The 26,977-nt window shown below is 43.9% G+C and overlaps 1 protein-coding gene across 2 annotated transcripts in view; it reads left to right on the forward strand.

Annotated features, from left to right (window-relative positions):
• Window positions 1-1,563: 1,563 nt before the first annotated feature.
• The window catches only part of LOC125460762 (thioredoxin reductase 1, cytoplasmic-like), a 43,152-nt gene continuing 17,738 nt past the window's right edge, over window positions 1,564-26,977 (forward strand). The window contains exons 1-5 of one of the 2 annotated variants that reach the window (XM_048548643.2): window positions 1,564-1,677; window positions 18,821-18,944; window positions 23,198-23,270; window positions 24,527-24,646; window positions 26,501-26,643. In XM_048548643.2, the coding sequence (XP_048404600.1) occupies window positions 18,855-18,944; window positions 23,198-23,270; window positions 24,527-24,646; window positions 26,501-26,643 (426 nt within the window). In that variant the 5' untranslated portion in view covers window positions 1,564-1,677; window positions 18,821-18,854. Of the gene's footprint in view, window positions 1,678-15,396; window positions 15,645-18,820; window positions 18,945-23,197; window positions 23,271-24,526; window positions 24,647-26,500; window positions 26,644-26,977 lie in introns of those variants that run through there. The other variant, XM_048548642.2, reaches the window with a different exon arrangement.

Genomic DNA, 26,977 nt, shown 5'->3' on the forward strand with positions numbered 1-26,977 from the left:
GTTCAACTCCACCCTTGGGAACTGTCTGTGTGCAGTTTGCACATCCTTCCTGTGTCTGTGTGGGTTTCCTGTGGGTGCTCTGGTTTCCTCCCACAGCCCAAAGATGTGCAACTTAGGTGGATTGGCCGTGCTAAATTGCCTATAATATTCAGGGCATGATGTGTAGATTGGGTGTGTTAGCCATGGGACATGTAGATTCACAGGGAAAGGGTAAGTGGGACAGGTTGGATGCTCTTTTGAGTGTCGGTGTGAAGTTTTTGGGCTGAATGGCCTGATTCCACACTGCAGGAATTCTATAGAAATCTACTTTGACTTGGGATCTGTCCAGTATTACCATCAGCTAGAATTACAAACAGAATTATTCAAAGACACAATTTTAAAATATGTAAACTTTTTAATGCTCCTGTGTTGTGATTTCTCAGGCGGATTTGGTTGCATCAGTGTTCTCCTGATTGACCTAATTCCTGTGGACTCCTGGTAAATCCTGGGGATTTGGCAAACTTCCTTCAGATCTATCAACAGCGACAGAAAGAATGTGCGGAAGGCTGAAGAAAACTCATAAAGGAGTACAATTGAAGCCAAAGAAGCTCCACCTGATAATCGGGATCATTGAGTTAGTAATTGAATTGGGTTTATTGTCACATGTACTCACATGAGTACAGTGAAAAATTTACAAGTTGCCTCTTCTGGCACCATTTTACCTATGTACAGATTCTTCAGTACAAATTGTTAGGGGAAAAAACATTAGAAAATAAAGAAATAAAATGTCCAGCATTATAGACCTTCAAAATCATTGTCATAAATTGGAAAAATAAAGAGATAAAAAATTCAGAATAATAGTCTTTCTACAATAAAGGAAAAAGTGCAACTAAAAAGAGAGAATTTTAAGACAAAATCCTTGGCTCTTTCATGACAGAAAAGGAGGCCTTTCAGCCCTCTGAGACCACAGAACCATATGTCAATCCAATTTCTGCAAGCCAAGTTCTGAGGAAGGGTCACTGGACCCAAAACGTTGACTCTGATTTTTCCTCACAGATACTGCCAGACCTGCAGAGCTTTTCCAGCAATTCCTGTTTTTGTTCCTGATTTGCAGCATCCGCAGTTTGTTCGGTTTTTAATCCAATTTCTGTCTTTTTCCAAGCTGTCTTGAATTTTTGCCTCTCAGGTGCCCATTCAATTGAATTTTAAAATCACAAATTGTCCCCAGTTCCACTGCCAAATTCTCTCTGTCTATCTCCCCCCAAGCAATGCTGCAAACTTATTTTCTCCCCTTTTCGCCTGTTGTTTGTTCTCAGTGAGTTGCTTTCTTTATGTGAGAAGCAAATTGGAAGAAAACTTGGCAACGTGCTCTCAGGAGGTACAAAGGGTGTGACCCGATGCCTGTTTTAACTTTAATTCAAGAAATATACAACATGTAAGTGCCTTACCATTATTCTCACACGAGTTGCTTCAATTTGAAGTGACTAAGGCTGCCATATCCTTTAGGTGTCCTTCAACCTATTGATATCCTTGTTACATATCAGCACCAGAGAACACTGACGCCACTCTATACTTGTGGTTAATCTTGTAAACTTTCCAAATCTGCTGAAAGCTATGCGGGAACACTCCTTTTGCTCTGATGCAGATCAAGGAGCTGTTCCATTCTTTAAATGGGCCTTTTGGAGCTGGACCGAACTGGTAAGTTTCAAGGCGTCTTTCGATACAGTTCAGTTACCTTTCTGTAAGTGTAGTAGAAAAACGGTAGCTGGTCAGGATAGGAAGTCTGTGATTTAGTCATTTTTGTCCATGTACACATCAGCAGGAAAGCTGAGTCTAACCTCTGGCCTCTCCAGTAGTGATATACAAGTGCCTGTTTAGACCTGGAAGAATATAGAGTTTATATTGGGCCTGATGGCTATGGTACAGGTAAACATTACTTCCTGTTTCAGGCTCATGAACAGAAAATTTAATCAGAACTGTCACTTTGCAGTTACATTTAATGATTCTGTTGTGACAGTGTACATGCAAAGGTACTAAGTGCAAAATAATTAAGAGATTTGAGAGAACTGATATGAAGAAATTGTTTCCTAGAGGCACAACGATAAAATAAGAGCCAGGCCATGTTTAAATGGAAACTCAAAAAGGTCTTTTCCACATTAAAGTGGAGTCTGGAACTCACTCACCTTCAAGGGTGATGGGTATGACAGAGCAACTGGAGATTTGAGGTTGATAGATTTATTTTGTGTGTCTGTAGGATGTGAGCATTAGTGACTTGGCCCCCCTCCAAAACCTCTCGGTACTCCTACTTCTTTCTTCTGCATAAAATGTTCCTTGAAATCCATCTTTTTTAGGAAGCTACGATATCCTTATGTGATTCGGAACTGAATTTTGTTCTACGTTCCGAATGTCACCTTCCTACCCCTCCCTGTTATCCTGTGAATAACCCTGCCTAACAAAAGCCGCCTGATAAATGCTAGTTGCTGTTTACTTCAGGGCTGCACAGTTTTTCTAGGAGGCAGGAGGTCCTCCTCGAGGACGGTGCCAGGAAACTTCTGTTACTGCTTTCAGTCTAGATGTGGTATATCAGTGGCAGGTGGCATACACACCAAGGGATGGGCATATAGACCTTGTCAAGGCTGAATATTTGCCTTATATGTGGGCCTAGAGACAAACCTAAGCCAGAGCAGGTATAGAGTCATAGATCCCCACAGTGCAGAAAGAGGCCGCTCAGCCCATTGAGTCTGCACTGGCCCTTCAAATTGCATTCCACCCAGACTGACCTTATCCCCATAACCCCGCATTTCGATTTAGCATGGCCAGTTCACCTAACCTGCACATCTTTGGACTGTGGGAGGAAACCCGAGCGCCTGGAGGTTCAAGGAGAATGTGCAAACTCACATGGGCAGTCGCCTGAGGCTGGTATCGAACGCGGGTCCCTGGCGCAGTGAGGCAGCGGTGCTAACCACTGAGCTGTCCGTAAATGGCAAAGTTTCCTTGAGTATGCAGCAGACAGGATGCACCAAAGCCTTCTGCCCACCGAGCTCTTCTTGCCCCCCTTATCAATATTTGATTATTTGATTGTGGGACTGGTAAAGACTTGCGTTTATATAGCACCTTTGATGGCCACTGGGCACCTCAGAAAGCATTACAGCAGCTGCATATGGTCACACAGCAAACTCCCACAAGCCATGAGATTAATCCCAAATAAGTTGTTGACGTGATGTTGGTTGAGGGATTGATGTTGGCCAGAACTCCAGGAATAGTCCTTCTGCTCTTCTTCAGAATACTGCCTTGGGGTCCCTTCCATCCACTCGCAGAGGGAGCTGGGACCTCCATTTAACACCTCAGTCATCAAATCAGCACTTCTGACAGTGAAGCATTGCACTGGAGTATCAGCCTTGGCTGTACACTCACGCAGTGATCAGGGCATAAACCCTGAACCTTAAAATTCAGGAATCATCGAACTGAGACACAGCCTACACCTGAGTGAGTGAGGATTTTTTTGCTCAATACTCTGGGCTGATTCAGAGCTGAACAGTCTCAGTCTTCCCTTATGCAGAACGGATAGAGTTTATTTGCTGGAAGTCAGTGTAAATTTTTGCACTGTCATCATGATTCTGGCAGTCAGCCTAAAGCTCCTGGGTGTAGCTTCTAATGCATTTGAACTTTGGGTGCAGCCACAGTTAAGAACGGGAAAGAAGCTGACAGTTAATCTATCAAAAGATTTGTGCCTGCAATAGAACATCTGCCCAGTGTTTGATGTCATTGCGCACTTTGTGCATATTGAACAACTACTTACATTTGTAGACCCTTTAAAAGCCCTTGGCTTCCTCCTTCCACACTCCCTCTCTCTTTCCATTCCAAAGCTGATCACAGGATGGTTATCAAACAAGGTTTGACATGAATGCACGAGCAGATAGGTAAAGTCAGACAATACAGGCCAATCCACTTAGCCTGCACATCTTTGGACTGTGGGAGGAAACTGGAGCACCCGAAGGAAACCCACGCAGACACAGGGAGAACGTATAAACTCCACACGGAGTCGCCCGAGGCTGGAATCGAATCCAGGTCCCTGGCGCTGAGAGGCGGCAGTGCTAACCGCTAAGTCACCAAGCCACCAAAAGTTTGGTCAAAGTGGTTTTAAAGGATAAAGGAGAGCTGGAGAGATTTAGGGAGAGAATTCCGAGCTTAGGAGTCCAGCAAAAATGCAGTAAAATACACAGCAACCAATAGTGGAGCAAATAAAATTAAGGGTACTCATGTTTCCAGGAATGGGTTTGCTTAGGTAATTTAGAGAGTTTTGTGAGAGTTGGAGGAGATTAAGGCAATGGGGGCATTTGTAAGCAAGGATGAGAATTTGAATATCAATGCTTTGCTTGAATGGAAGTCTGTAAGTGAGTGAACTCAATGTGATGGATGAATGAGATGGCTGAGGACACAGAACTCAAGACTGCAAAGTGTGAATGTGTAGGGTCATCCAGCAGTAGTGAAAAAGTCTCAAGGTACCTGACGGGGCATTTTTTAAAATCACTTGTAGGACATGGGCATCGCTGGCTGGCCCCAGTATTTATTGTCCATCCATAGTTGCCCCTTGAGAAGGTGGTAATGAGCTGCCTTCATGAAACGCTGCAGTTCATGTGCTGTAGCCAGACCTACAGTACACTTAGGGAAGGAATTCCAGGGCTTTGACCCAGCAACACTGGACAAACAGTGATATATTTTCAAGTCAAGACAGTGAATGGCTTAAAGAGGAACTTGCAGAATCACTGGAATGTACATATTTTTATGCAGTTAAAGAGCTCACACACAAAGCTACATGTACAGCTATTCAACAATGAAACAAAGCAGCCTTTCAGGATGCACTGGTTGGCTCTGCTGCCTCGAGCTCTCAGTAGTAACAAAGTCCTTCCGCCAATCATGCTGCTTAAAAATATAACACCTCAAGCATCATTCCTCAACCAGAGCCGGAAGTTATCTGGGGAAGGTGGCAAGCATTACAGCAGAAGAAGTAGTGTTTAAAGGGAGAGGTAGAGAGGTAGCAAGGCGGAACTGGTTGTGGGTGTTGGATTAGGAAGGTAGTTTCCAATGACCTGGATCTCAGCCACTGCTGTGAACTGCAGAAAGAGAGAGGAATGCATTTCACAGAATCACTGCATTATTACAATGCAGAAGGAGGCCATTCAGCCCATGATACCTGCATCAATTCTATTACCTAGTCTGGCTCTATTACTGAGTGTGAATTTTGTACCTTTTCCCTATATCCTGAACACCATTACTATTCAAAACATCACCCAATTGCCTCTTGAATCCTCAATTGAAACTGCCTCCCTTACATTTCCAAGCAGTGCATTTCATCCCCTAATAGCTCGCTGTGTAAAAACCTTTCTCTTATATCAATCTTGCTTTGTTTGCATACCATTTTAAATCTTTGCCCTCTCTTTCTTATTTGTTTTATGAGCAGAAAGAATTTCTTCCTTTCTCCTCTTCCAGATGCTCATGATTTTGACAACCTCAAACAGATTGTCTTCTTCTCCCAAAAGAGATCAGTTCCAAACTCTTCCACCTCTCCTCATCACTGATGTTTCTCATTCTTGGAATTATTCTTGTCAATCACTCCTGTACCCTCTCCAATGCAGTCACATCTTTCCAATAATGTGGCATCCACAACTGTACACAATACTTCAGCTGAAGTCTAACAAGTATCTTGTACAAGCTCAAAACCAAGCCCTTTCTCCAGTTGGAAGATATGTGACTACAAGCACCAAATTTTAGGATTGGTAGATTTTACAGAGAATTGCAATAACATTGAAACATAGAAGTTAGGAGCTGAAAGAGACCATTCAGCCCTTCGAGCCAGCTCCACCATTGATCACAATCATGACTGTCCAATTCATAGCCTAATCCTGCTTTCTCCCCATAACCTTTGATCCCATTCACCCCAAGTGCTATATCTAGTCACCTCTTGGGTACATTCAATGTTTTGGCATCAACTACTTCCTGTGGTAATGAATTCTACAGGCTCACCACTCTTTGGGTGAAGAAATGTCTCCTCATCTCCGTCCTAAATGGTCTACTCTGAATCCTCATACTTTGATCCCTGGTTCTAGACACACCCACCATCAGGAACATCCTCCCTGCATCTACCCTGTCTAGTCCTGTTAGAATTTTATAAGTTTCTATGAGATTCCTCCCCTCATTTGTCTGAACTCCAGCAAAAACAATCCCAACATTGTCAAGAGATAATGGGAACTGCAGATGCTGGAGAATCCAAGATAACAAAGTGTGTAGCTGGATGAGCACAGCAGGCCAAGTAGCATCTCAGGAGCAGAAAAGCTGACGTTTTGGGCCTACACCCTTCATCAGAAAAGGGGGATGGGGAGAGGGTTCTGGAATAAATAGGGAGAGAGGGGGAGGCGGACCCCAACCTCCTCCTACCGCCCCCTTGATCATGACCCCACCCCTGAGGACCAAACCATCATCTCCAACACCATCCATGACCTCATCAGCTCAGGGGACCTCCCACCCACAGCCTCCAACTTCATTGTTCCTCAACCCCGCACGGCCCGTTTCTATCTCCTTCCCAAAATCCACAAACCTGCCTGCCCTGGCCGACCTATTGTCTCCGCCTGCTCCTGACCCACCGAACTCATCTCCACCTATCTGGACTCCATTTTCTCCCCCTTGGCCCAGGAACTCCCCACCTACGTCCGTGACACCACCCACGCACTCCACCTCCTCCAGAACTTCCAATTCCCTGGACCCCAACACCTCATTTTCACCATGGACATCCAGTCCCTAAACACCTGCATTCCTCATGCAGATGGCCTTAAGGCCCTCCGCTTCTTCCTGTCCCGCAGGCCCGACCAGTCCCCCTCCACCAACACCCTCATCCACCTAGCCGAACTCGTCCTCACCCTCAACAACTTCTCTTTCGATTCCTCCCACTTCCTACAGACAAAGTGGGTGACCATGGGCACCCGCATGGGCCCCAGCTATGCCTGCCTCTTTGTAGGTTACGTGGAACAGTCCGTCTTCCGCACCTACACAGGCCCCAAACTCCACCTCTTCCTCCGTTACTTTGATAACTGTAACGGCGCCACCTCTTGCTCCCAAGAGGAGCCGGAGCAGTTCATACACTTCACCAACATCTTCCACCCCAACCTCAAGTTCACCTGGGCCATCTCCAACACATCCCTCACCATCCTGGACCTCGCTGTCTCCATCTCAGGCAACCACCTAGAAACCAATATCCATTTCAAGCCCACCGACTCCCACAGCTACCTAGAATACACCTCCCCCCACCCACCCACTTGCAAAAATGCCATCCCCTATTCCCAATTCCTTCGCCTCAGCCGCATCTGCTCCCAGGATGAGGCATTCCACTCCCGCACATCCCAGATGTCCACGTTCTTCAAGGACTGCAACTTCCCCCCCGCAGTGGTCGAGCATGCCCTTGACCGTGTCTCCCGCATTTCCTGCAACACATCCCTCACACCCCGCCCCCACCACAACCACCCAAAGAGGATTCCCCTCATTCCCACACACCACCCCACCAACCTCCGGATACAACGCATCATCCTCCGACACTTCCGCCATCTACAATCCAACCCCACCACCCAGGACATTTTTCCATCCCCACCCTTGTAGCCTTCCAAAGAGACCACTCTCTCCATGACTTTCTTGTTCGCTCCACACTCCCATCCAACCCCACCACACCCGGCACCTTCCCCTGCAACTGCAGGAAGTGCTACACTTGCCCCCACACCTCCTCCCTCATCCCCATCCCAGGCCCCAAGATGACTTTCCATATTAAGCAGATGTTCACCTGCACATCTGCCAATGTGGTATACTGTATCCACTGTACCCGGTGTGGCTTCCACTACATTGGGAAAACCAAGCGGAGGCTTGGGGACCGCTTTGCAGAACATCTCCGCTCGATTCGCAATAAACAACTGCACCTCCCAGTCACGAACCATTTCAACTCCCCCTCCCATTCCTTAGATGACATGTCCATCATGGGCCTCCTGTAGTGCCACAATGATGCCACCCGAAGGTTGCAGGAACAGCAACTCATATTCCGCTTGGGAACCCTGCAGCCCAATGGTATCAATGTGGACTTCACAAGCTTCAAAATCTCCCCCTCCCCCACTGCACCCCAAAACCAGCCAGCTCGTCCCCACCTCCCTAACTTGTTCTTCATCTCACCTACCCCCTCATCCCACCACAAGCCGCACCTCCATTTCCCACCTACCAGCCTCATCCCGCCTCCTTGACCTGTTCGTCCTCCCTGGACTGACCTATCCCCTCCCCACCTCCTCACCTATACTCTCCTCTCCACCTATCTTCTCCTCTATCCATCTTCGGTCCGCCTCCCCCTCTCTCCCTATTTATTCCAGTTCCCTCTCCCCATCCTCCTCTCTGATGAAGGGTCTAGGCCTGAAACATCAGCTTTTGTGCTCCTGAGATGCTGTTTGGCCTGCTGTGTTCATCCAGCTCCACACTTTGTTATCCAATATAATCAATCTCTCCTCATATGTCAGTTCTGCCATCCCGGAATCAGCCTGGTAAACCTTTGCTGAACTCCCTCGAGAGCAAGAGCACCCTTCCTCTGAAAAGGAGACCAAAACTGCACACAATATTCTAGGTGTGTGGCCTCACCAAGGACCTGTATAACTGCAACAACATACCCCTGATCCTGTACTTGAAACCTCTCACAATGAAGGCCATTTGCCTTCTTTACCGCCTGCTGCACCTCCATGCTTTCCCTCAGCGACTGGTGCACAAGGACACCCAGGTTCCACTACACACCCCCTTTCCCAATTTATAGCCATTCAAGTACTAATCTACGTTCTTGTTTTTGTTCCCAAAGTGAATAACCTCGCATTTATACAAATTATACTGCATCTGCCATTAATTCACCCACTCATGCAACTCTGTCCAGATCATACTGAAGGATCTCTGCATCCTCATCACAGTTCACCATCCCACCCAAATTAGTACCATCTGCAAACTTTGAGATGTTGCATTCTGTTGCCTCATCCAAATCATTAATGTATATTGTGAATAGCTAGGTCCCAGCACCAATCCCTGTGGCACCCCACCAGTTACTGCCTGCCAAGAAAAGGACCCATTAATTTCTACTCTTTGTTTTCTCTTTGCTAGCTCGTTTCCTATCCATCTCAGTACACTTCCCCTCAGTTCCTTGCGTTTTAATCTTGCACAACAATCTCTTATGCGGGGCTGTGTCAAACCCTTTCTTAAAGCCCAAATATACCACATCGACTGGTTCTCCCTTGTCAACTCTACCCATTACACCTTCATAGAATTCCAACAGATTTGCCAAGCATAATTTTTCCTACATTAATCCATGCTGTCTCTGTCTGATCCTCAAACTGCTTTCTAAATGCTCCGCTATTCAGTACTTAATATTGGGTTTAAGAATTTTCCCCACTACCAATGTTAGACTCACTGGTCTACAATTCCCTGTTTTCTCTCTACCTTCCTTTTTGAATATCAGCTACCCTCCATTCAGCAGGGATTGATCCAGAGTCTATAGAATCCTGGAAGATGACCACCAATGCATCCACAATTTCTAGACCCACTTCCTTAAGTGCTCTGGGATGTAGGTTATCAGGCCCTGGGGATTTATCCACCTTCAATCCCATCAGTTTTCCCAGCAAGACTTCTTCACTAATATTGATCTCCCTCAATTCTTCCCCCTCACTAAATCTTGCATCCTCTAACATTTCTTGCATCTGATGTGTGTCCTCTTTTGTAAAGACAGAATCAAAATATGTATTCAGGTGCTAAGCCATTTCTTTGACTCTTGTTATACATTTATTGAGCTGCTTTAACATGTGAGAGTGACCCCTTGATTGACAGAGGCCCAATCTGATGGAAGTCGATACTGAGCCATTAGGGGAGGTGATGGCCTAGTTGTATTATTACTGGTTTGTTAGTCCACAGATCTAGGTAATGTTCTGGGGATCTAGGATCAATAAAAATTGTGTGTATAAATGCTAGGGTCAATGGCTGCACATATTGATCTTTATGTCTCCGCAGGCACATTTTGAAAGTACCTAATGTTGTGAAGATGCTTCATTATTAATATTTTTGAAGATTAATCTGGATATACAAATGGGTCTTTTAAGTTCATTAGCTTCTGTTTTAGTGTGTTGGTGGGTTTGTGGGATATCCTGATGCCAAGGGGTCCGAGTAGCCTGGCAGTCATTTCGGAAATGTCTTTGATGTAGGGGAGAGTGGTTATGGTTTCTGAGCCCGTTTTGTCTGTTTCTTTGGGTTTATTGCTGAGAAATCGGCGGACTGTGTTCATAGGGTACCCATTCTTTTTGAATACGCTGTATAGGTGATTTTCCTCTGCTCTGCGTAGTTCCTCTGTGCTGCAGTGTGTGGTGGCTCGTTGGAATAATGTTCTAATGCAGCTTCGTTTGTGGGTGTTGGGATGGTTGCTCCTGTAGTTCAGTATTTGGTCCGTATGTGTTGTTTTCCTGTAGACGCTGGTTTGAAGTTCCCCATTGACTGTTCGCTCTACTGTGACATCTAGGAATGGCAGTTTGTTGTTATTTTCCTCCTCTTTTGTGAATGTTATGCCAGTAAAGGGTATTATTGATGGTCTTGAATCTTAAAAGACCCTATACAGACAACAAATAAAACGAACGTCATCTACAAAATACCTTGCAAGAACTGTGACAAACACTACATTGGACAAACTGGCAGAAAGCTAGCCACCAGGATACATGAACATCAACAAGCCACAAAACGACATGACCCACTATCACTCGTATCCTTACATACAGATAAGGAAGGACACCACTTTGATTGGGACAACACACCCATCCTAGGACAAGCCAAACAGAGACATGCACGAGAATTCCTAGAAGCATGGCATTCCAACCGGAACTCCATCAACAAACACATTGATTTGGAGCCAATCTACCATCCCCTGAGAAAAAGAACAGGAAATGACATCAGCAATGCAGGAAATGACATCACCAACCCAAGGAAACCTAACCAGATAAATAGAAAGCAGGACATAACACCAGCGCTTCGTCAGAGGCTCACTGATGATGTTACCTAGAATGGTGACGAAACGTCTGAAAACTAACCGTCCAGCTCAGCGAGCAAACTCTCATCCATTGTGTAAAATGTTGAAACATTGATGTCGTAACAAGTGGAGTAACATGACTAGAGAAAGTTAGAGCGTTCCTCCAACCTGGGTCAGAACACTATCTACTTGATTGTAATCCTCTCTGATTGTAAACAATATGGGGGCTACCATGTAGCCCTGCCTGGCTCCAATACGGGCTTTGAAGGCATTTACAGTTATATAATGATGCAATGGTTCCAGGATTGTAAGGATATAGCTCTGACATCCACTTATGGCAGAACAACATCCAATGTCATAGAGTCATAGAGTGGTACAGCACAGAAACAGACCCTTTGGGACAAATCATCAATGCCGACCATATACCCTAAACTGATCTGGTCTCATTTGTCATCATTTGGCCCACTTCCCTCTAAACTCTTCCTATTCATACAGCCATCCAAATACCATTAATGTTGTTATTGTACCAGTCTCCACCACTTCCCCAAGCAGGTTGTTCCATACACACACCACCCACTGTGTGAAAAGGTTTCCCCTCAGGTCTATTTTAAATCTTTCCCCCGCACCTGAACCCTATGCCCCCTCTAGGTTTGGGCTCCCCTACCCTGGGAAAGAAAAAAGCTTGGCAATTCACCCTATCCACACCCCTCATTATTTTATAAATCTCTATAAGGTCACCTGTCATTGACAATCGATTGAGTCCAACGTTTAAATGGCTAGGTTGACAATGCCCAATGTTGTTCTCCCTGTCTTTTCTAGGAATTATCTGACAACAAAAATCATGTCAAGGAGGAGGTGCCTCTGGAAGGCCTAAGACCACACTACATCTCTGGGTGGATTTCCTCAACTACAGGAAGCAGATAGCTCAGGAGTACGTCTGTCTGGATTTTCCCTATTATGGACCGCAGGGAAGCATCTTGACAGTTACACTACAAAGTAATGGTTCTGAAGGGGTTAATATTGAAGGCTGCATTAAATTTCATCTAATCTAAGAAAGGGTTTGGGTGAAGCAGGCCAGAACAATGTAGGATCTCGGAGAGTGAAGGTCTGCATCCTAAATTCACCAATAGGCTCAGCAACAATGCCCAAGCCACTTGGTCCTATTTGTACCTGGGAATACTCACCCTCAGAAGCTGCCAGCCAATCTGACTGGTTAACTGCTCCATCACCCCTGGTGAATGCAGGTAGTACTACAGGAAGAAACCCAAAAGGAAGGTGAGAAGGGGCTTCACAGTGAGAAGGCATTCTACAACCCAGGGAAGTTAGGGCAGGGTTTCATGGTTTGAGGGTGGGTTATGTCAGGCGCACAGTGAAATTGGAAAGGTTAGGTGGCTTCTTGGGGTGAAGGCAGGAGACCGACATCTTGGAATCCCAGAGTAGAGGCAAGGTTCAGTCAGTTGGTGTGCTGGCTACAGATTGAAAGAGAAGAATTCACAACTCTTCGTAGAATCTGCAAATACTCAGGATTGTCAAGTCTGGAGAACTGCTTACCATCACTGAATTCACTTCAGATGACACAAACCAGCAAAGTTTGTGAGAAGATACCACTGAGTGAAAAAAAGAATGAGTAGTACGATCCAAGTGGGATCACGTGTAACAAAAACAGAAGTTGCTTGAAAAGCTCAGCAGGTCTGGCAGCACCCATGAAGAGAAATCAGAGTTAACATTTTGTGTCCAGTGACCCTTCCTCAGAACTGATGGTAGCTGGGAAAATGTTGGTTTATATGCAGTAGATAGGGTGAGGGGAGAGGATAGGAGTAAATGATAGGTGGGGATCGACTCAAAGAGCGAGAAGAACAGTTTTACAGACAAAGGAGTTGATAGTGATCTGGCTGGGAGGGTGAATAGTTGTTAATGGAGACTGTTAGTGACTAACAATAGGTAATTAGTAATGGCAGGCTATGTGATAACAAGGCCTGGTGTGTTGGGTAGGGGGTTAGGATGCGGAAGAGTTCATGTTCTAAAATTATTGAACTTAATATTGAGTGCGGAGGGCTGCAGGGTCCCCAGGTGGAAAATGAGGTGTTGTTCTTCCAGCTTGTGCTGAACTTCGCTAGAACACTGTAGCAAGCCAGAAAAAGAGATGTTGGCCAGGAAACAGGCTAGAGGGGGTGAATCTATAGGGTGAATTGCATTTGCAGAATCGTATTTGCAGATACATTCTATTTCGTTCAAAAAGCAGCACACAATTTGTAGACACAGTTAGCCAATGGGGCATTTTATAAATTCCTGCTTTGGAAATAAAACCAGTCTGACACAGACAGATTCTAAACAAGGTCTCATATCTAAAATGCAATGAGATGTCACCTCTTGTGTACTCTAATAAAACCTTTAGCTATCTTGGGGCAGTGACTTGAAAGAAATTCTGGGATATGCATTTTAATCAATTGAAACCTGCATCTCCTTTCTAACCGATTACAAATTTAACAGGAGGGAGTCAGCCAGCTACGTTAGGTTTATTCAATACATTTGCATCAGTTGTATGATTCTTTGATCTTTTACAACTTCTGTTTTTGTTACACACATGATTCCAGTTGTATCGTACTGCTCGTTCCTTTTTTTTCCACTCAGTGGTACCTTCTTCGAAACTTTGCTGGTTGGTGTCATCTGAAGTGAGTTCAGTGTTAGTAAGCAGTTTTCTAGACTAGACAATCCTGAGTGTTTGCAGATTCTACGATGAGTTATGATTTCTTCTCTTTCAATCTGTAGCCAGCATACCAACTGACTGAACCCTGCCTCTACACTGTGTCTCCGTACCTCCTCTCTCACTATACCTGAGGAAGGAGCAACACTCCGAAAGCTAGTGTTTTTTAATAAATCTGTTGGACTATGACCTGGTGTCATATGATTTTGACCTTGTCCACCCTGCCCAACGCTGGTACCCCCATATCAGGGAAGACAACCAAAGAGCACTTACAGGACTTGGACGTAGTCCTTAGATGTTTTTTCCAAGGCAGGTACAGGCCTTAGAGGGGAAAAATGAGCATTCTGGACTCCCCAAATGACCTACTTGGGTTACAGAGTTGACATGACCAGGTTACACCTGTTGGAAGGTAAAACGAGGGTGATCAAAGGTGCCCCGGCTCCCACATTTGTGCCGGAGCTTAAGTCTTTCCTTGGGCTGGTGTATTATTATGTGAAGTTCATACATAACCTGGCGTCCATGCTGACACCCCTACATTTGCTGTTGAAAAAGGCGCCTCTCTGGAAATGGTCTTGTAGCCAATACATAGTGTTTAGGGAAATGAAGAAGCAGCTATCACTGTGTAGGCCATTGGTACACTACGATTTAAAGGGAGATCTGGCGCTGACAATGTGACGCCTCCTCGTACGACATCGGAATAGTGTTGCCTCACAGATGGCCCAATGGAGAGGAATGCCCAATAGCTTATGCCTGTCGGACATTGGCTAATGTAGAGGCAAATGTGCCCAGGTACAGAAGGAAGGTTTGGTGTTATATTTGGTGTGAGAAAGTTCCACAAATACCTTCATGGATGGGAATTTGTAACAGTAACAGACCACAAGCCCCTGTGAAGGCTACTCAAAGAGGACAAGGCCATGCCGCACATAGCTTCAGGTTGAATTCAGCGATGGGCTCTCATCCTAAGCGTATAATCACAAGTAGGAACACTGACCGGGAGGCCAAATGTGGATCAATGAGTCGCTTCCTGACAGCAGATACTCCACCAGTGATACAGCCCCTGGAAAAGTCCATCCAGGATTTACACTTTCTGGACACCCTCTGGTCATCTGTGACATCCTTTGCAACACCAGGGATTGGTAGCACCTGGCTACCATCAGTTCTGAGGAGGGGTCAGGTTGTCCTGAAACAATTAACTTTGATTCCTCTCCACAGATGCTGCCTGACCTGCCGAGCTTTTCTTGCACAATAACAAAGTTGCTGGAAACGCTCAGCAGGTCTGGCAGCATCTGTGGAGGAGAAAAACACAGTTAACGTTTCAGGTCCGGCAACCCTTCCTCAGAACTGATGGTGGCTGGGAAAACGTCAATTTATATGCATAAAGTAGGGAGTAAACGACAGGATAGAGCCCAAAGAGAGAGAAAGACAGCTGGTCCCACAAAGGAGCTTTTCATGCAAGTTCTTGTCACAGGTAGAACCTCAATCGCTCTGAAGGCGGGGTATCTCACATGTGGTCTGACACACAGTATTCAAACGAGGTCAGTGAAGATTTGGCAACAGCCCCGAAGATTGTGTGACTGATGAATTCTGCTGAATCACGCGAACTTAGGGTTTTTTTTCTGGGAACGTCAGTTTATCCTCTCCAGCCAACCCAGCAACGAGGTGCTCGTCTGAGAACGACCAATGTGATTCCGTTCCCGGGGGAAATGAGCAAGCGGAGAGGCTGGAGTGTCAGTGATTAGGGCGGTAGAGACTCCTCCCCTGGTGAGGATGTAAAAGGTTATAGGCGCTTGCTGCTGCTCGTTGCGTCAGTGAGAGGAACAGTGTGGTGAGGGGTGTACTGTCTGACTTGACACAGGTTAGAACAAGCAGATTGTACCCGATGTGTTTGGCAGAAAGGTAGGGAGTCACGCTTTCAACTTGGTAGTACAGAGTGAATGTACACAGATTTCATTATTTCCGGGAAGTTAAAAACAAACATTTTTTTTTGTTTAGAAAAGCCAGTACTCTCTCTTAATGGTATCAGAGATAATGGGAATTGCCGATGCTGGAGAATCCAAGACCTCAAAATATGAGGCTGGATGAACACATTGGCCTGCTGTGTTCATCCAGCCTCACATTTTGTTGTTTTGGACTCTCTCTTAATGGGTTATGTTTTTAGAACCGGTTAAAACAGCGTGTGATCTAGGAGATGTACAAGGTTTTGAGTCGTGTGTGTTTCAACGCTGTTTCCGCGGGCGATGTGCTGTTAAGGGGAATCGTGTAGCAATATGGAGATTTCACATTTTACTCACTGCCAGAATTAACCCGTTCTTCCCTCTAGCGCGCAAAATGCCGGCTATCTCTCTGATTTGATCAGGTCTATGTTTGGAACGCGTTTTATTGCTGGATTTGTCCAGGCAGACTGCTCGCCGCAAGAAAGAGAGAGAGTGTGAGGGAGGGAGCTTCCTCACTGGGGCGAGCAGTCTGAAGCGTCCTCCTTGTTCCGTTTTCCTTCAGACAAGCAGTAAATCTGGTCAGAACTAACTTTTCTTGTTTTTTTTAAAGTAGCTTCAGAGGGGGGTATTTGGTCTCCTCTCATTTGTACCTTTCCCAAGGGCAGGGTTGAAACTTGAGGATCAGGTTACGTGAAGGGCTGTACAACTGGGTGGGGGAAGAGAGTTGCTTTGTATGTGCTACACTGAAATTAACCTGCACTTCTTCCTTCTCGACAGTGACATAGCAAAAATTGCCTTTGCCAGGCATGTGGTGAGAAGGGAGTAGGCTTGAATTTCGACTTTATTTAAATCCAAGCTGGCCAATTAGCGGGGATGTTTTGGAGAAGGTAGATTGAGAAAACGATTGCCGCAGACAACGAGGACACTCGGCCTGTTGTGCCTGAACGAGCCCTTTTTTTAGCAGCACTTCAGTCTGTCTTCCTCTTGTTCTTTATGACCTTGGCACTTTGCCCCACCCTAAGTGACTATCCATTCCCTTAAGCTTGACTTGAGTTTTGCTTTTATAAAATCAGACAATGCAGTCCAGATCCTAACAATTTTTTTTTAAAACAGTCTCCAGCTTGCTACAGTGTTCTGGTGACGCTCAGTGCAAGCTGGAGGAACGACACCTCACTTTCTGCTTGGGGACCCTGCAGCCCTCTGGACTCAATATTGAGTTCAATAATTTTAGGGTCTAAACTCTCCCATGTCCCAGCTCCCTACCCCACACGCCAGGCCTTGTTATCACAGCCTGCCACTACACCCCCACTGTTCTTTGTCACTAACAGTCCCCATTAACAACTATTCACCCTCCCAGCCTGATCATGAGCAACTTTTTTTTTGTCTGTCCAACTGTCCTCTCTCTTTGGGCTCTATCCTATCGTTTACTCCCTACCCCACCCACTCTCTACTTTTCTGCATGTAAACTGATGTTTTCCCAGCCTTGAGGAAGGGTCACTGGACCTGAAACACTGTTTTCTCCTCCACAGATGCTGCCAGACCTGCTGAACTTTTCCAGTGACTTTGTTTTTTTTATTTTTAAAAAAACATCATTAGCCCCTCTGCCAATCACTCAACCAATGGGCTACTTTAACCTGTTTGGCTATCAGTGAACAGGGTGCAGTGTTGAATGTTGTGTCCTGATTGATTTGACTGAAATGTAAATGGAGTTAAATTTGGACAATGTAAAATTGCTAGACCCAAGCCCATTGTTAGCCCACCTACTGTTAATCAGAGTGCACATCTAATTTTTAAGTTTACATAGACAAGACAGGACTTTGATCAGCATGTTTTGTATCCTTCACCCACCTCACTGCTTTAATTTTATTGAATGAGTGGGTGAGTATTAAAACTCTCCCTGGTTACTGAATACTAGCAAAGTCCTTATCAAAGTGACCCTTTTGGCATAATCGAGGATGCTATTTTGATATGAAGATAAGTAGTTTACTGATTTTTAATGTCTAAACATCCCCAAAACTGTACTCTGAGCCTGCAAGTGTTCATTTTGAATATACTTTATTCATAAGTACAAATGTTCTAAATCAGATCGAAACCTCTTGTGTAGAGAGGAAAGGAAGCAAACAAAACATTGGAATTCTAACACTTCTCAACAGTTGTAAAAACAAGGGTACTTCATGCTCGTACAGAAAACTATATTTGAATTTGTATCAAAGCACTGAGGTTGACCACTGAATGGGTCCACACTTGGAAATATCCACATTCCCTTCTGTTCCCCAGAACTAGGTTTTTTGGAGTGGAATTGGTAGCACCTTTAGAACAAAGGAGTCTTCTACTTAAAATATTACTGTCTAAGTACCTTGCCAGTTGGTTAGATTACTTTCTGATTTCACTTCTTCACTTAAATTCACTGTTCAGATTTTAACTTTAAGAAGTACACATTGCCTTCTGACTTCCCAGTTCTTCCTAGTCTCTATATGACAGTTGAATTGTTCAGTCTTAGTCATGGTTTATGCAAGAATTCCAATTGTGAAATATAATCCTTGATGATGAAATGGAATGTTAATGGTCTCAAATGACAGTGTGGAAGTGTCCATCCAGTTTCTGTATTGGATCAGATACAACTACATTGTTTGTTAGTTTGTGAAACTCATAAAAGATCTACCTGAATTACTACTATTGAGCCAGTGGCCAAAAGGTGCTTTTAGAGGGTTAAATTTTTAACTCCTACCTGCCCCCCTCCGCCAAACGGACCAACACTATATTGTGGTTTTCAACTTGGTGCTTTGTTTGCAGAAACAGGGACTGTTTCTTATTGTCTTATCTTGTTTTGCAAACCCTTGCACCCTAGCCTATTCAGATTTCCTCTTACATTGTGATTGATGTTTGAGCTGCTTAAAACATTTCTATCACTTTTTTCAGGATCTCTCCACCTGAGTGGAGCCAATTTAACTCGAGTTAAATATCAATAGATTAATTTGGCAGAAGTCTATTTGACAGGAAGAAACAATTGTTCTTGTACAGCAAATGCATTCTTTTGACCATGTCAATATCAATCGTTTGTAAAATGGAGTAAGCATAGGGAACTGATCATGAGGAAAAGAAAAGGTTAACATTTTTCTTTTTTATTTCCCCCTTCAGCTAAAGTTGACAAAGGTGCACTTCAAAGCTGTTGATGATGAATCAATCCAGTGAAACGGGGGAACCCTACGACTATGATCTGATTGTCATTGGAGGAGGTTCTGGAGGGCTTTCAGCGTCAAAGGTATGGCCTGAGTCATGGTGATGACCATTGCTCCGCCCACTGTTTGTTTTTGTATGGAGATTTGTTAGCAGGTGAGACATCTGACTCATCTAGTTCACTAACTTCCAATTTGGGGGTGGCGGGGGTGCGCACGGAGAAAGAGGCATGGAGAAGAGGAAAGAACTTGCATCTTTAACTGGTATGGCCTGCATGTGACTCTGGAGTCAGATGAGGTGGGTTGATGCTTAACTGGGCAAGCAGAAAATGGTGGGGGGCCTAACCAGAGATGCCCACATCCCATGAAATGTTGGGGGTGGGGGACAGAATTCACTTTAATTTCCCTGATGTTTTCCTGCTATTCTGCAGTAAGAAATTGATTAGGAGCCCTTTCATGGGATTCAGTGACACATCCCCTTCACCACATGTGTGGACACCTTCAGCTGATGCAAGACTTTAATGTCCTAAAGTGGTCTACAGCTGCAATTTTCACTCTGCCTGTCTGTCAGCTGTTTGACCTCCAGGCAGAAACATGCCTGTATCTAAAGGAAATGCACAGATCAACAAAAAAGTAACTTGCCCTGCAACATATCCCACAAAATTCCAAGCTAATTGATTTGCTTTCTAAAATTAATCTTTTTATACTTTTTCAGATCAAAAAAGCTTCCTCACATGGAGGACTTAATCTCAAATTCCCCAAGTGGTACACTAGCTTAGTGGTTAGCACTGCCTCAGTGCCAGGGACCTGGGTTTGATCCTACCTTCAGCTGACTATGTGCAAGTGCCATTCTCCCAATGTCTGCATGGGTTTCTTGTGGGTGCACTGGTTTCCTGCCACAGACCAAAGGTCTACAGGATGGATAGATTGGGCAACTTAGCATGGTCATAATGTACAGGCCAAGTGAGTCCACTAGGTAAATGCAGGGTTATGGTGGTAGTGGAGGTGGAATGCTCTTTGGCGAGTCAGTGCAGACTTGATGAGGTGAATGGCCTCTATCATCTTTGTAGGGATGCTAGGATTCACACCTAAGCAAGGTTGGAAAGCCTCAACAATTTGAGGCCAGTTAAAATTTAACCAGACCTGCTAGCTTTGCCAAACATGCAAATCACTGCTTTCCATGCCTTCTAACTCCTCTTAAGACACATGGAGCCATATTTTTGAATAACTTAATTTGCACTTTAAAAATTCAATTTCCACCACTGTAATACTGGGTTTTGTTTTGCACCAAGGCAAGTGTTTTTACTTCCAATTCATCCCTCTTTAAAAAATTCTTCAGAGGAAGTGTCTAGGCCCAAAACGTCAGCTTTTCTGTTCCTCTGATGCTGCTTGGCTTGCCGTGTTCATCCAGCTCTACACCTTGTTATCTCTTGTGTCCAAACGTTGATTTTTTTTTTTCCCATCATACTGCCATGCCCCACATTGACTTGTAGTTTTATAACAATTCTTATTAAATCCCTCATGACCCTGCTCCTTTCTATCTCTGTAGTCACCCTAACCCCTCGGGCCTCTGAAATTTGTGCTGACCTAATTCTTGCATATCCCTGAATTTTTAACTGCTCCAACATTAGCCATGCTGTCATTTCCTAGGATGGCTTCAGACTGGAGTTTCTTGCTGCCTCTAATGCGTGCTATTTAAAAGCTAGCTCATTGAACAACCTGTTTGGGCACCTGCAGTGATGCCTACATGTGCCTTGTGGCATGTTGTGTTAACCCTCCTGTGATGTCCCTTGATTTCTTGAGAGTAGGATTTTACAAGCTTTTAATAGGATGTAATTGCACGGTTGTTGGTTCTGCTCCTCATTAACACCCAAATTCCACTGCTCCATCATCTTTCCAATGTGTTTTGAAGTCTCCCAACCATGGGCCTTCGACTTCAGGATTCCTGCTTGTTTTGTTTCTCAACAAGGTGCCTGGGCAATGACACTGGCTACAAGCAGAATGTAGCATGAAGCCAACACCCTGAAGAGGTCAGAGCAGAGAAAATAGGAGCAGGAATAGACCAATCTGCTCTGCCGGTCAGCATGATCCGTGGCTGAACTTAAAGTTCGGTATTCTGTTCTTGTTTTCTCCCTATTCCCTTTTTAATCCCTTTAACTCCAAGAACTATGGCTTCATAGTGTTTTGGCCTCAACTGCTTGGTAGCAGAGGATTCCATAAACTCACCAGTCTCTGGGTGAACCTGTTTCTTTCGGTTCTGAATTACCTACTCTTTCTTGGACTTGCTGCCCTCATTCAGTCCCGAGAGCAAAGCTTTGTCAACATCCAGCAGGTTTTGTTTTAACGTTCTGTACATGTGATGCAGCTATTGTTTGCTAATGGCATGGCCTTGCAGTCCTGCTGAAACTAGCTCCGTACCCTGGTGTGGAATTCACATTATGCAGTAGCGTCACCCAGCGATGCATGGAATCACTCCTATCCTACACCAACTGCAAAAAAATTCAGTTTCGGATCCAGGATCTGCACTAAGCTTAAGTATAGCAGGAGGCCATTTGATCCACTTGTCTGGACTAGCTCTCAAAAACAGCTGGCCAATTAGTCCTGGTGTTATCCTATGTCCCTACTAGTGTTCTCTCTGGTATATTTGTCTCTTTGGCAGTTTTCAAAAAAGAAGAAAAATTGAGCCTGCATTCTAGATCATAACTATTTAATTTGTAAAAGGAAAAATTAATCTCTGGTCCTTGACTTTGTGCCAGTTATTTTAACTGGCTTCCGCCCCCCCCACCAAAATAGTTCCAAAAGTTAATCCTTTAAGATTCATTGTCCTGTATTTTCAACCCCATCTTAAGTCATTGGGGTTGGTAACAAGTGCTGTCTACATCTTAAATAGAATCCTTGAACCGATTGTGAGTCGGAGGCCTCTTTGAGTTGTGCTCACTGCTGTTAGTCTAAAGCGTCAAGGAGTCTAGATTAGGCAATGATGGAAGATATTCCTCTTTTAATAAAGGGTGTTTTGATGGCAGCTGATATCTCATGACGACTGAGACTAGCTTTCAAATCTAGATTTAGAAATTGAACTTTAGTTTCCGAGCAGTGTCATGATGGTATTTGAATCAGTCTCCAGATGACTGGTTCAGTGACACTACCGTTGCACCACCATCTCCCCTCTTTATTTGCTGGGCTCTTTCACAGTTGCTAAAACAAATAATGTAGCACCTGGAAGCTAATGGAAGTCTGAAATGTGAACATGCCTCTGAAAGCAGTTTAGTGGGTTGCAAGTATTTGGTGACTTGGGGCTACATATTTACCTGAGACACCCCACATTTGTGGGTGCTTGTCCAATTCCAGAGAAGCTGAATTCAAATCTAGGCTGATAGTGCTACATTTTCAGAGGGGCTGTCTATTGGTCAGAGAGCCAAATGGCAGACTCTGTACTGTAAGATTTGGGCATATTTTTAAGTTACACCTGGTTAATTGACTAAAATGCTTTGGGATTGTAACAAGTAGAGTTACATAAAAGAAAGCACCAAGGTATTAAAAGACACTTTTTTTGAAAATGTCTGGGAATATACAATTGGAAGCAAAGACAGTGCCTTCCTCTGGAGAAGGATGAAGGCAGTGTTTGCATGACTACAATGGAGGCGTGTAAAATTTGTGAACTGTTGTGATCCTAATGTGAGGACATCAACCACTTCAGTATTGATCCAAGCTATGCAGCAGTGATGTGTTGCATGAGATTTGCTAAAGCCTGAATTAGGTTTTTATCAACTGCTATTTGGCTCAAACTTGCTATTTGTACTTGGCCTGAGGCTATGCCTAGAGAACTTCTAGTTTTGTCCTTTTTCTCCCAAGGAAAGGCCACTACATCAGATGTACATCTGTGGAAACAGTCTAACTTGTCCACATTGACTTCATATCCTAAAATTAATTTGATTGCATTTGGCCCTAGAGGCTCAGCAACAAAAGCTCATTAATTGAACTGTCAGGGGACAACACTGTAGGAATTAATGTTGCTTTATCTTGCCTTTTTTTTGACAAGATGAGGCACACAAATTAAAACCCGACTTCTTGAGCTTAGCAGAATGGATGCTGGGTATTTATCCACATGCAAGATATGAGTAAAAAATTAACTATTTAAGACAGGTAGTGTTACCCCTTCATTCTAAGGGTTGTGAATATTGGAATTCTGTTAGCCAGAGGGCTATGGATGGGGTGATGTGGTGAAGATTGGAGCATGTCTGAAGGGCCTCCAGCTCTTATGTCCTGTGTAAAAGCTGTCTTTTCAAAGAATTTTTCTTTGCCAAATGGCTACATGTTCAGTGTGCTCTCCCTTCCTCAGGAAGCTGCCAAGTATGGGAAGAAAGTCCTGGTCTTGGATTATGTTAAACCAACCCCTCGCGGGACAACATGGGGTAAACGTTTTATGGTTTTTCTATTGTTAAAATCATTAATTTTTCACTATTTGTTAAATAGATTTCCAGGAATTTGGCCAGAATCACTTAAATGCTTTGGTCACTATACTTACCTCCCAGTAAATGATGAAAGACAGTGCACCGTCCAGTTTTGCTGTAGACTGTGCTGGGACATCAACTGTTTCATGTGTTGATTGGAATTATGCAGCAGTAGGATGAGTTGCAGTCAGTAATAGAGATGGGTCAACAACTCCCTCTGATTACAAATGACTCCAAGCTTTCTACACTGTAGATTCTCTTTTTAAACAGCTGTATCACCAAGGTCTGTCTTCCTGGAAGAAATCTACACCTAATTAACATTTGAATCTATTGTAATGCTTTCCACCACCTTCCCAAGGAACTCTATTCCACTTGATCAGAGACATTGTCTCCATCAGAACATGTTTTGCGTGTGTGTGCGATAAATTGGCTAATAGTCCGACTCCTCACTGCCCTCTGTCCTTTAGAGGCAGTGTTAGAGGAAGAGATGCTTGCCACTAGCAACTGAGCTTGCAGTCTTTTTAATGTTGGCAAAAGAATTACTGTGTGGGAGGTGGAGATTTTGTGGAGCCTACTGTTAATACCTGGAATGTTCTGCCTGACAGGGCAGAATTCAACAGTTCCCTTTTCCAAATGGCAGTGAATGTTGACCAAAGGAAGAAATTGCAGGGCTCTGGCAAAAGATTAGTAGGACTAATTAGGCTGGCTCAGTAGTTAGCACTGCTACCCCTGATGCCATCCTCTGACTGCAAACTCCATGTTCTCCCCATGTCTGCATTGGTTTCCTTGCATAGTCCAAAGATGTGCAGACCAGGTGGGTTAGCCATGGGAAATGTAGGATAGGGTAGAATGCTTTTTGGAGGGTCAGCGTGGACTTGATGGGTTGAATGGGCTGATTCCACACATTGGGGTTCTATGAACATCTTTCAAAGAGCCAGCATTGACCTGGAAAGACTGATTAAGTCAATGCTGCTGAATGATAGCAATATGGCAGGCATTACTACATGATTCTAGTTGCTGGTGGGTTTTCAAAAAAATCCTAGTCAATGACATGAATCTAAACTATATCGTTTTATTCACTAATAATAGGCTTTCATCTGGTGAGGTTGGATCAGCTTAAATATTCCTTAATCTTAACAGCAGTTGATATTTTCTGTAATTTTAAAACATTATGGAAAGTCTGAAATCTGGTTTTTGACGTTCTTCTCCGCAATCAGGTCTTGGGGGAACATGTGTCAATGTGGGTTGTATCCCAAAGAAGCTGATGCATCAAGCTGCAATTCTACACCAGAACCTAGAGGATGCCAGGAAATTTGGTTGGACATTTGATGAGAAAGGTCTGTTCAAATAAGACTTGTCTGAGAATCCAAAGATTACTTTAGTACGCTCTCTTTTATTTTAAACTTGTTTTTTGTGTATCCAAGATCACTCACTGGCATTTTCACACCCTCCATTTCCAGCCTGCTCACCTTTTGTTCAAAGCCCCAGTTCCTCTGGTATTCCAACACTCTTTGAGCAGACCACCCTTCTTCCACATTTCTATAACCAAAACTCCTCAAACTCTAAAGCTGTGATCCTAAATCCCACTTGCCAGTCAACCCACTAGTTGCCTGTCTACAACTACATTGTCAGACTTGATGTCCATTTTTAAAGTCATCCTTGCTTTTAAATCCTCCTAGGACTTCACTCTTCTCCCTACCTCTGGCCTGTTCCCTTTTTTAAGGTGTGCTCTCCTCAGATTTTGGCCTCCTGCATGTTCCCAGTTTTGTCCTGCAGAATTGGCAGTCACCCTTGTCCTGCAGCTGTCTGAATGGGCTGGTGCTTAAACACCCCCTCCAAACAACTAGGTACTAGCTGGAGGGTTGCAGAATACTAGCTGCTTTGAATGAGTTGCAGAGTATCGGCAGCACTTAGCTGTACAGTGTACCTGGTGGGTCTACAATCTGCAATTTGGATGTGCTTTAAACTAGCTGTTGGAGTAAAGTTTAAACAAGTGCAATAACACAACTTTCTAATGTTCCTAGTGGATTGCTCTAATCAAGTCAGATCCCAGAGTAAAAATCCAGCTTGATTTAGAATTGTTAGATTTTTGGTTAACGTGGCCATTGATAAGAATGTAGTCATACAAGGCTTCAGAACTTCTTTAACAGCCATTCTTGCCTTGTGCAATAAACAAACTTTCTGGCTAGAACTTGTTTTGAAAAATCCTAACACCCGACAAGACAAGTTCAATCTATTTCCCAATACTACCAATCTAGTGATTCAAATGTAAATAGATTACGCCAATCAAATCTTTACATTCGGGGCAGCTGGTTCTCCAATCTTTCCTGTGAATGGTGTTTGAGATTAAAATAATTCAATAGAGCTTGGACTTGATCTTTTTAACCTACAGAATTTTTTAATGAAACACTTGTGGTTTAGAAGCAGAGACTAAACTTTTTTCCTACTGTTCTATGCTGCTTTCTAAGGAACAACACTATTTACTGCCCTTGCTCAAGTCTCCTCCCAATTGCCCTCATCTTTTTTCCAAAGTAAAATGGCCTCTGAATTAACCCAAAACATTCCAATGGCGTTCAATGTTTACACTATATATTTGTAAACTAATTTTATTACAAATCATCTTCTATTTCACGTTCCCATAGGTGCTTTGTTTCCTGATATACACTCTCTGGGTTCAATCATTGCTGCAGCCAGTATCTTAACATGGCTTGTTAAAATGCTTCAAAGTAACCAACCCCTACAATACCACTTTACATGTTCACAGGATTTTAACCTACCAATACCAGCCCTCCAAACTAACACTTTTTACGACAAATGGCATAAGTGTCTGAACTCCCACTGCTACACTTCTTCTAAAGGTTTTTGTTCAGTGTTCTGACTAAGATGACAAGTTACACAATGGTCTTTAACAGTATATTTGTTAACTTGAGACTGATATCCTTTGTATGCAAAGGATAATGGTGTCTGAAATTGTTTGGAAAAATTGGGAGTACTCCAAATCTCTCTCCAATTCTCTGATCTGTTGCAACCCACCTCTACCTTGCTAAACTTGTACTTTGTTACATTTGAATATAATTATTGAAGCAGCAAAATGACCTGCCACCCTTTTGTCCCCTTCTTGGATATAAAGATTTCAATGTTCAAAGATTCTACTTTTTAAAAAAAATAACATGCATTTGTTTTCTCAACAGTTCATCATAACTGGACAACCATGAAAGATGCTATTAATAATTACATAGGCTCCTTGAATTGGGGCTACAGAGTTTCTTTAAGAGACAATGGTGTTACCTATGTGAATGGTTATGGAGAATTTATTGGACCTCACAAGATTAAGGTACCAGCTCCATGGATTGTAAATGCACCAAATTATTTCTAGGGTTGTACTAGTGAAATCAACTTGAGGCTTTTTCTTAAAGCAAGAGGTCTCCATATTCCTCACCTACAACAAACCATCCAGGGTTCCTGGCAGCACTTCCACCCTCAAGTGGGCAAGAGTGCCATTGTCTCCAAGCCTCCCATCTTGACTTGGATGCCCATTGCCATTCTCTTCATTTGTTATTTGGCCAAACCCTGGACCGCTGCATCTAACAGCACTGGAAGTAGTCTCACCCTTTGGAAATTCCAACACTGGTCCTTGTTGCACGCTCCACACAATTGTTTGGTTTTCC

This window comes from Stegostoma tigrinum, chromosome 18 (genome assembly GCF_030684315.1).
Source record: "Stegostoma tigrinum isolate sSteTig4 chromosome 18, sSteTig4.hap1, whole genome shotgun sequence".
NCBI classification, from domain to species: Eukaryota; Metazoa; Chordata; class Chondrichthyes; order Orectolobiformes; family Stegostomatidae; genus Stegostoma; species Stegostoma tigrinum.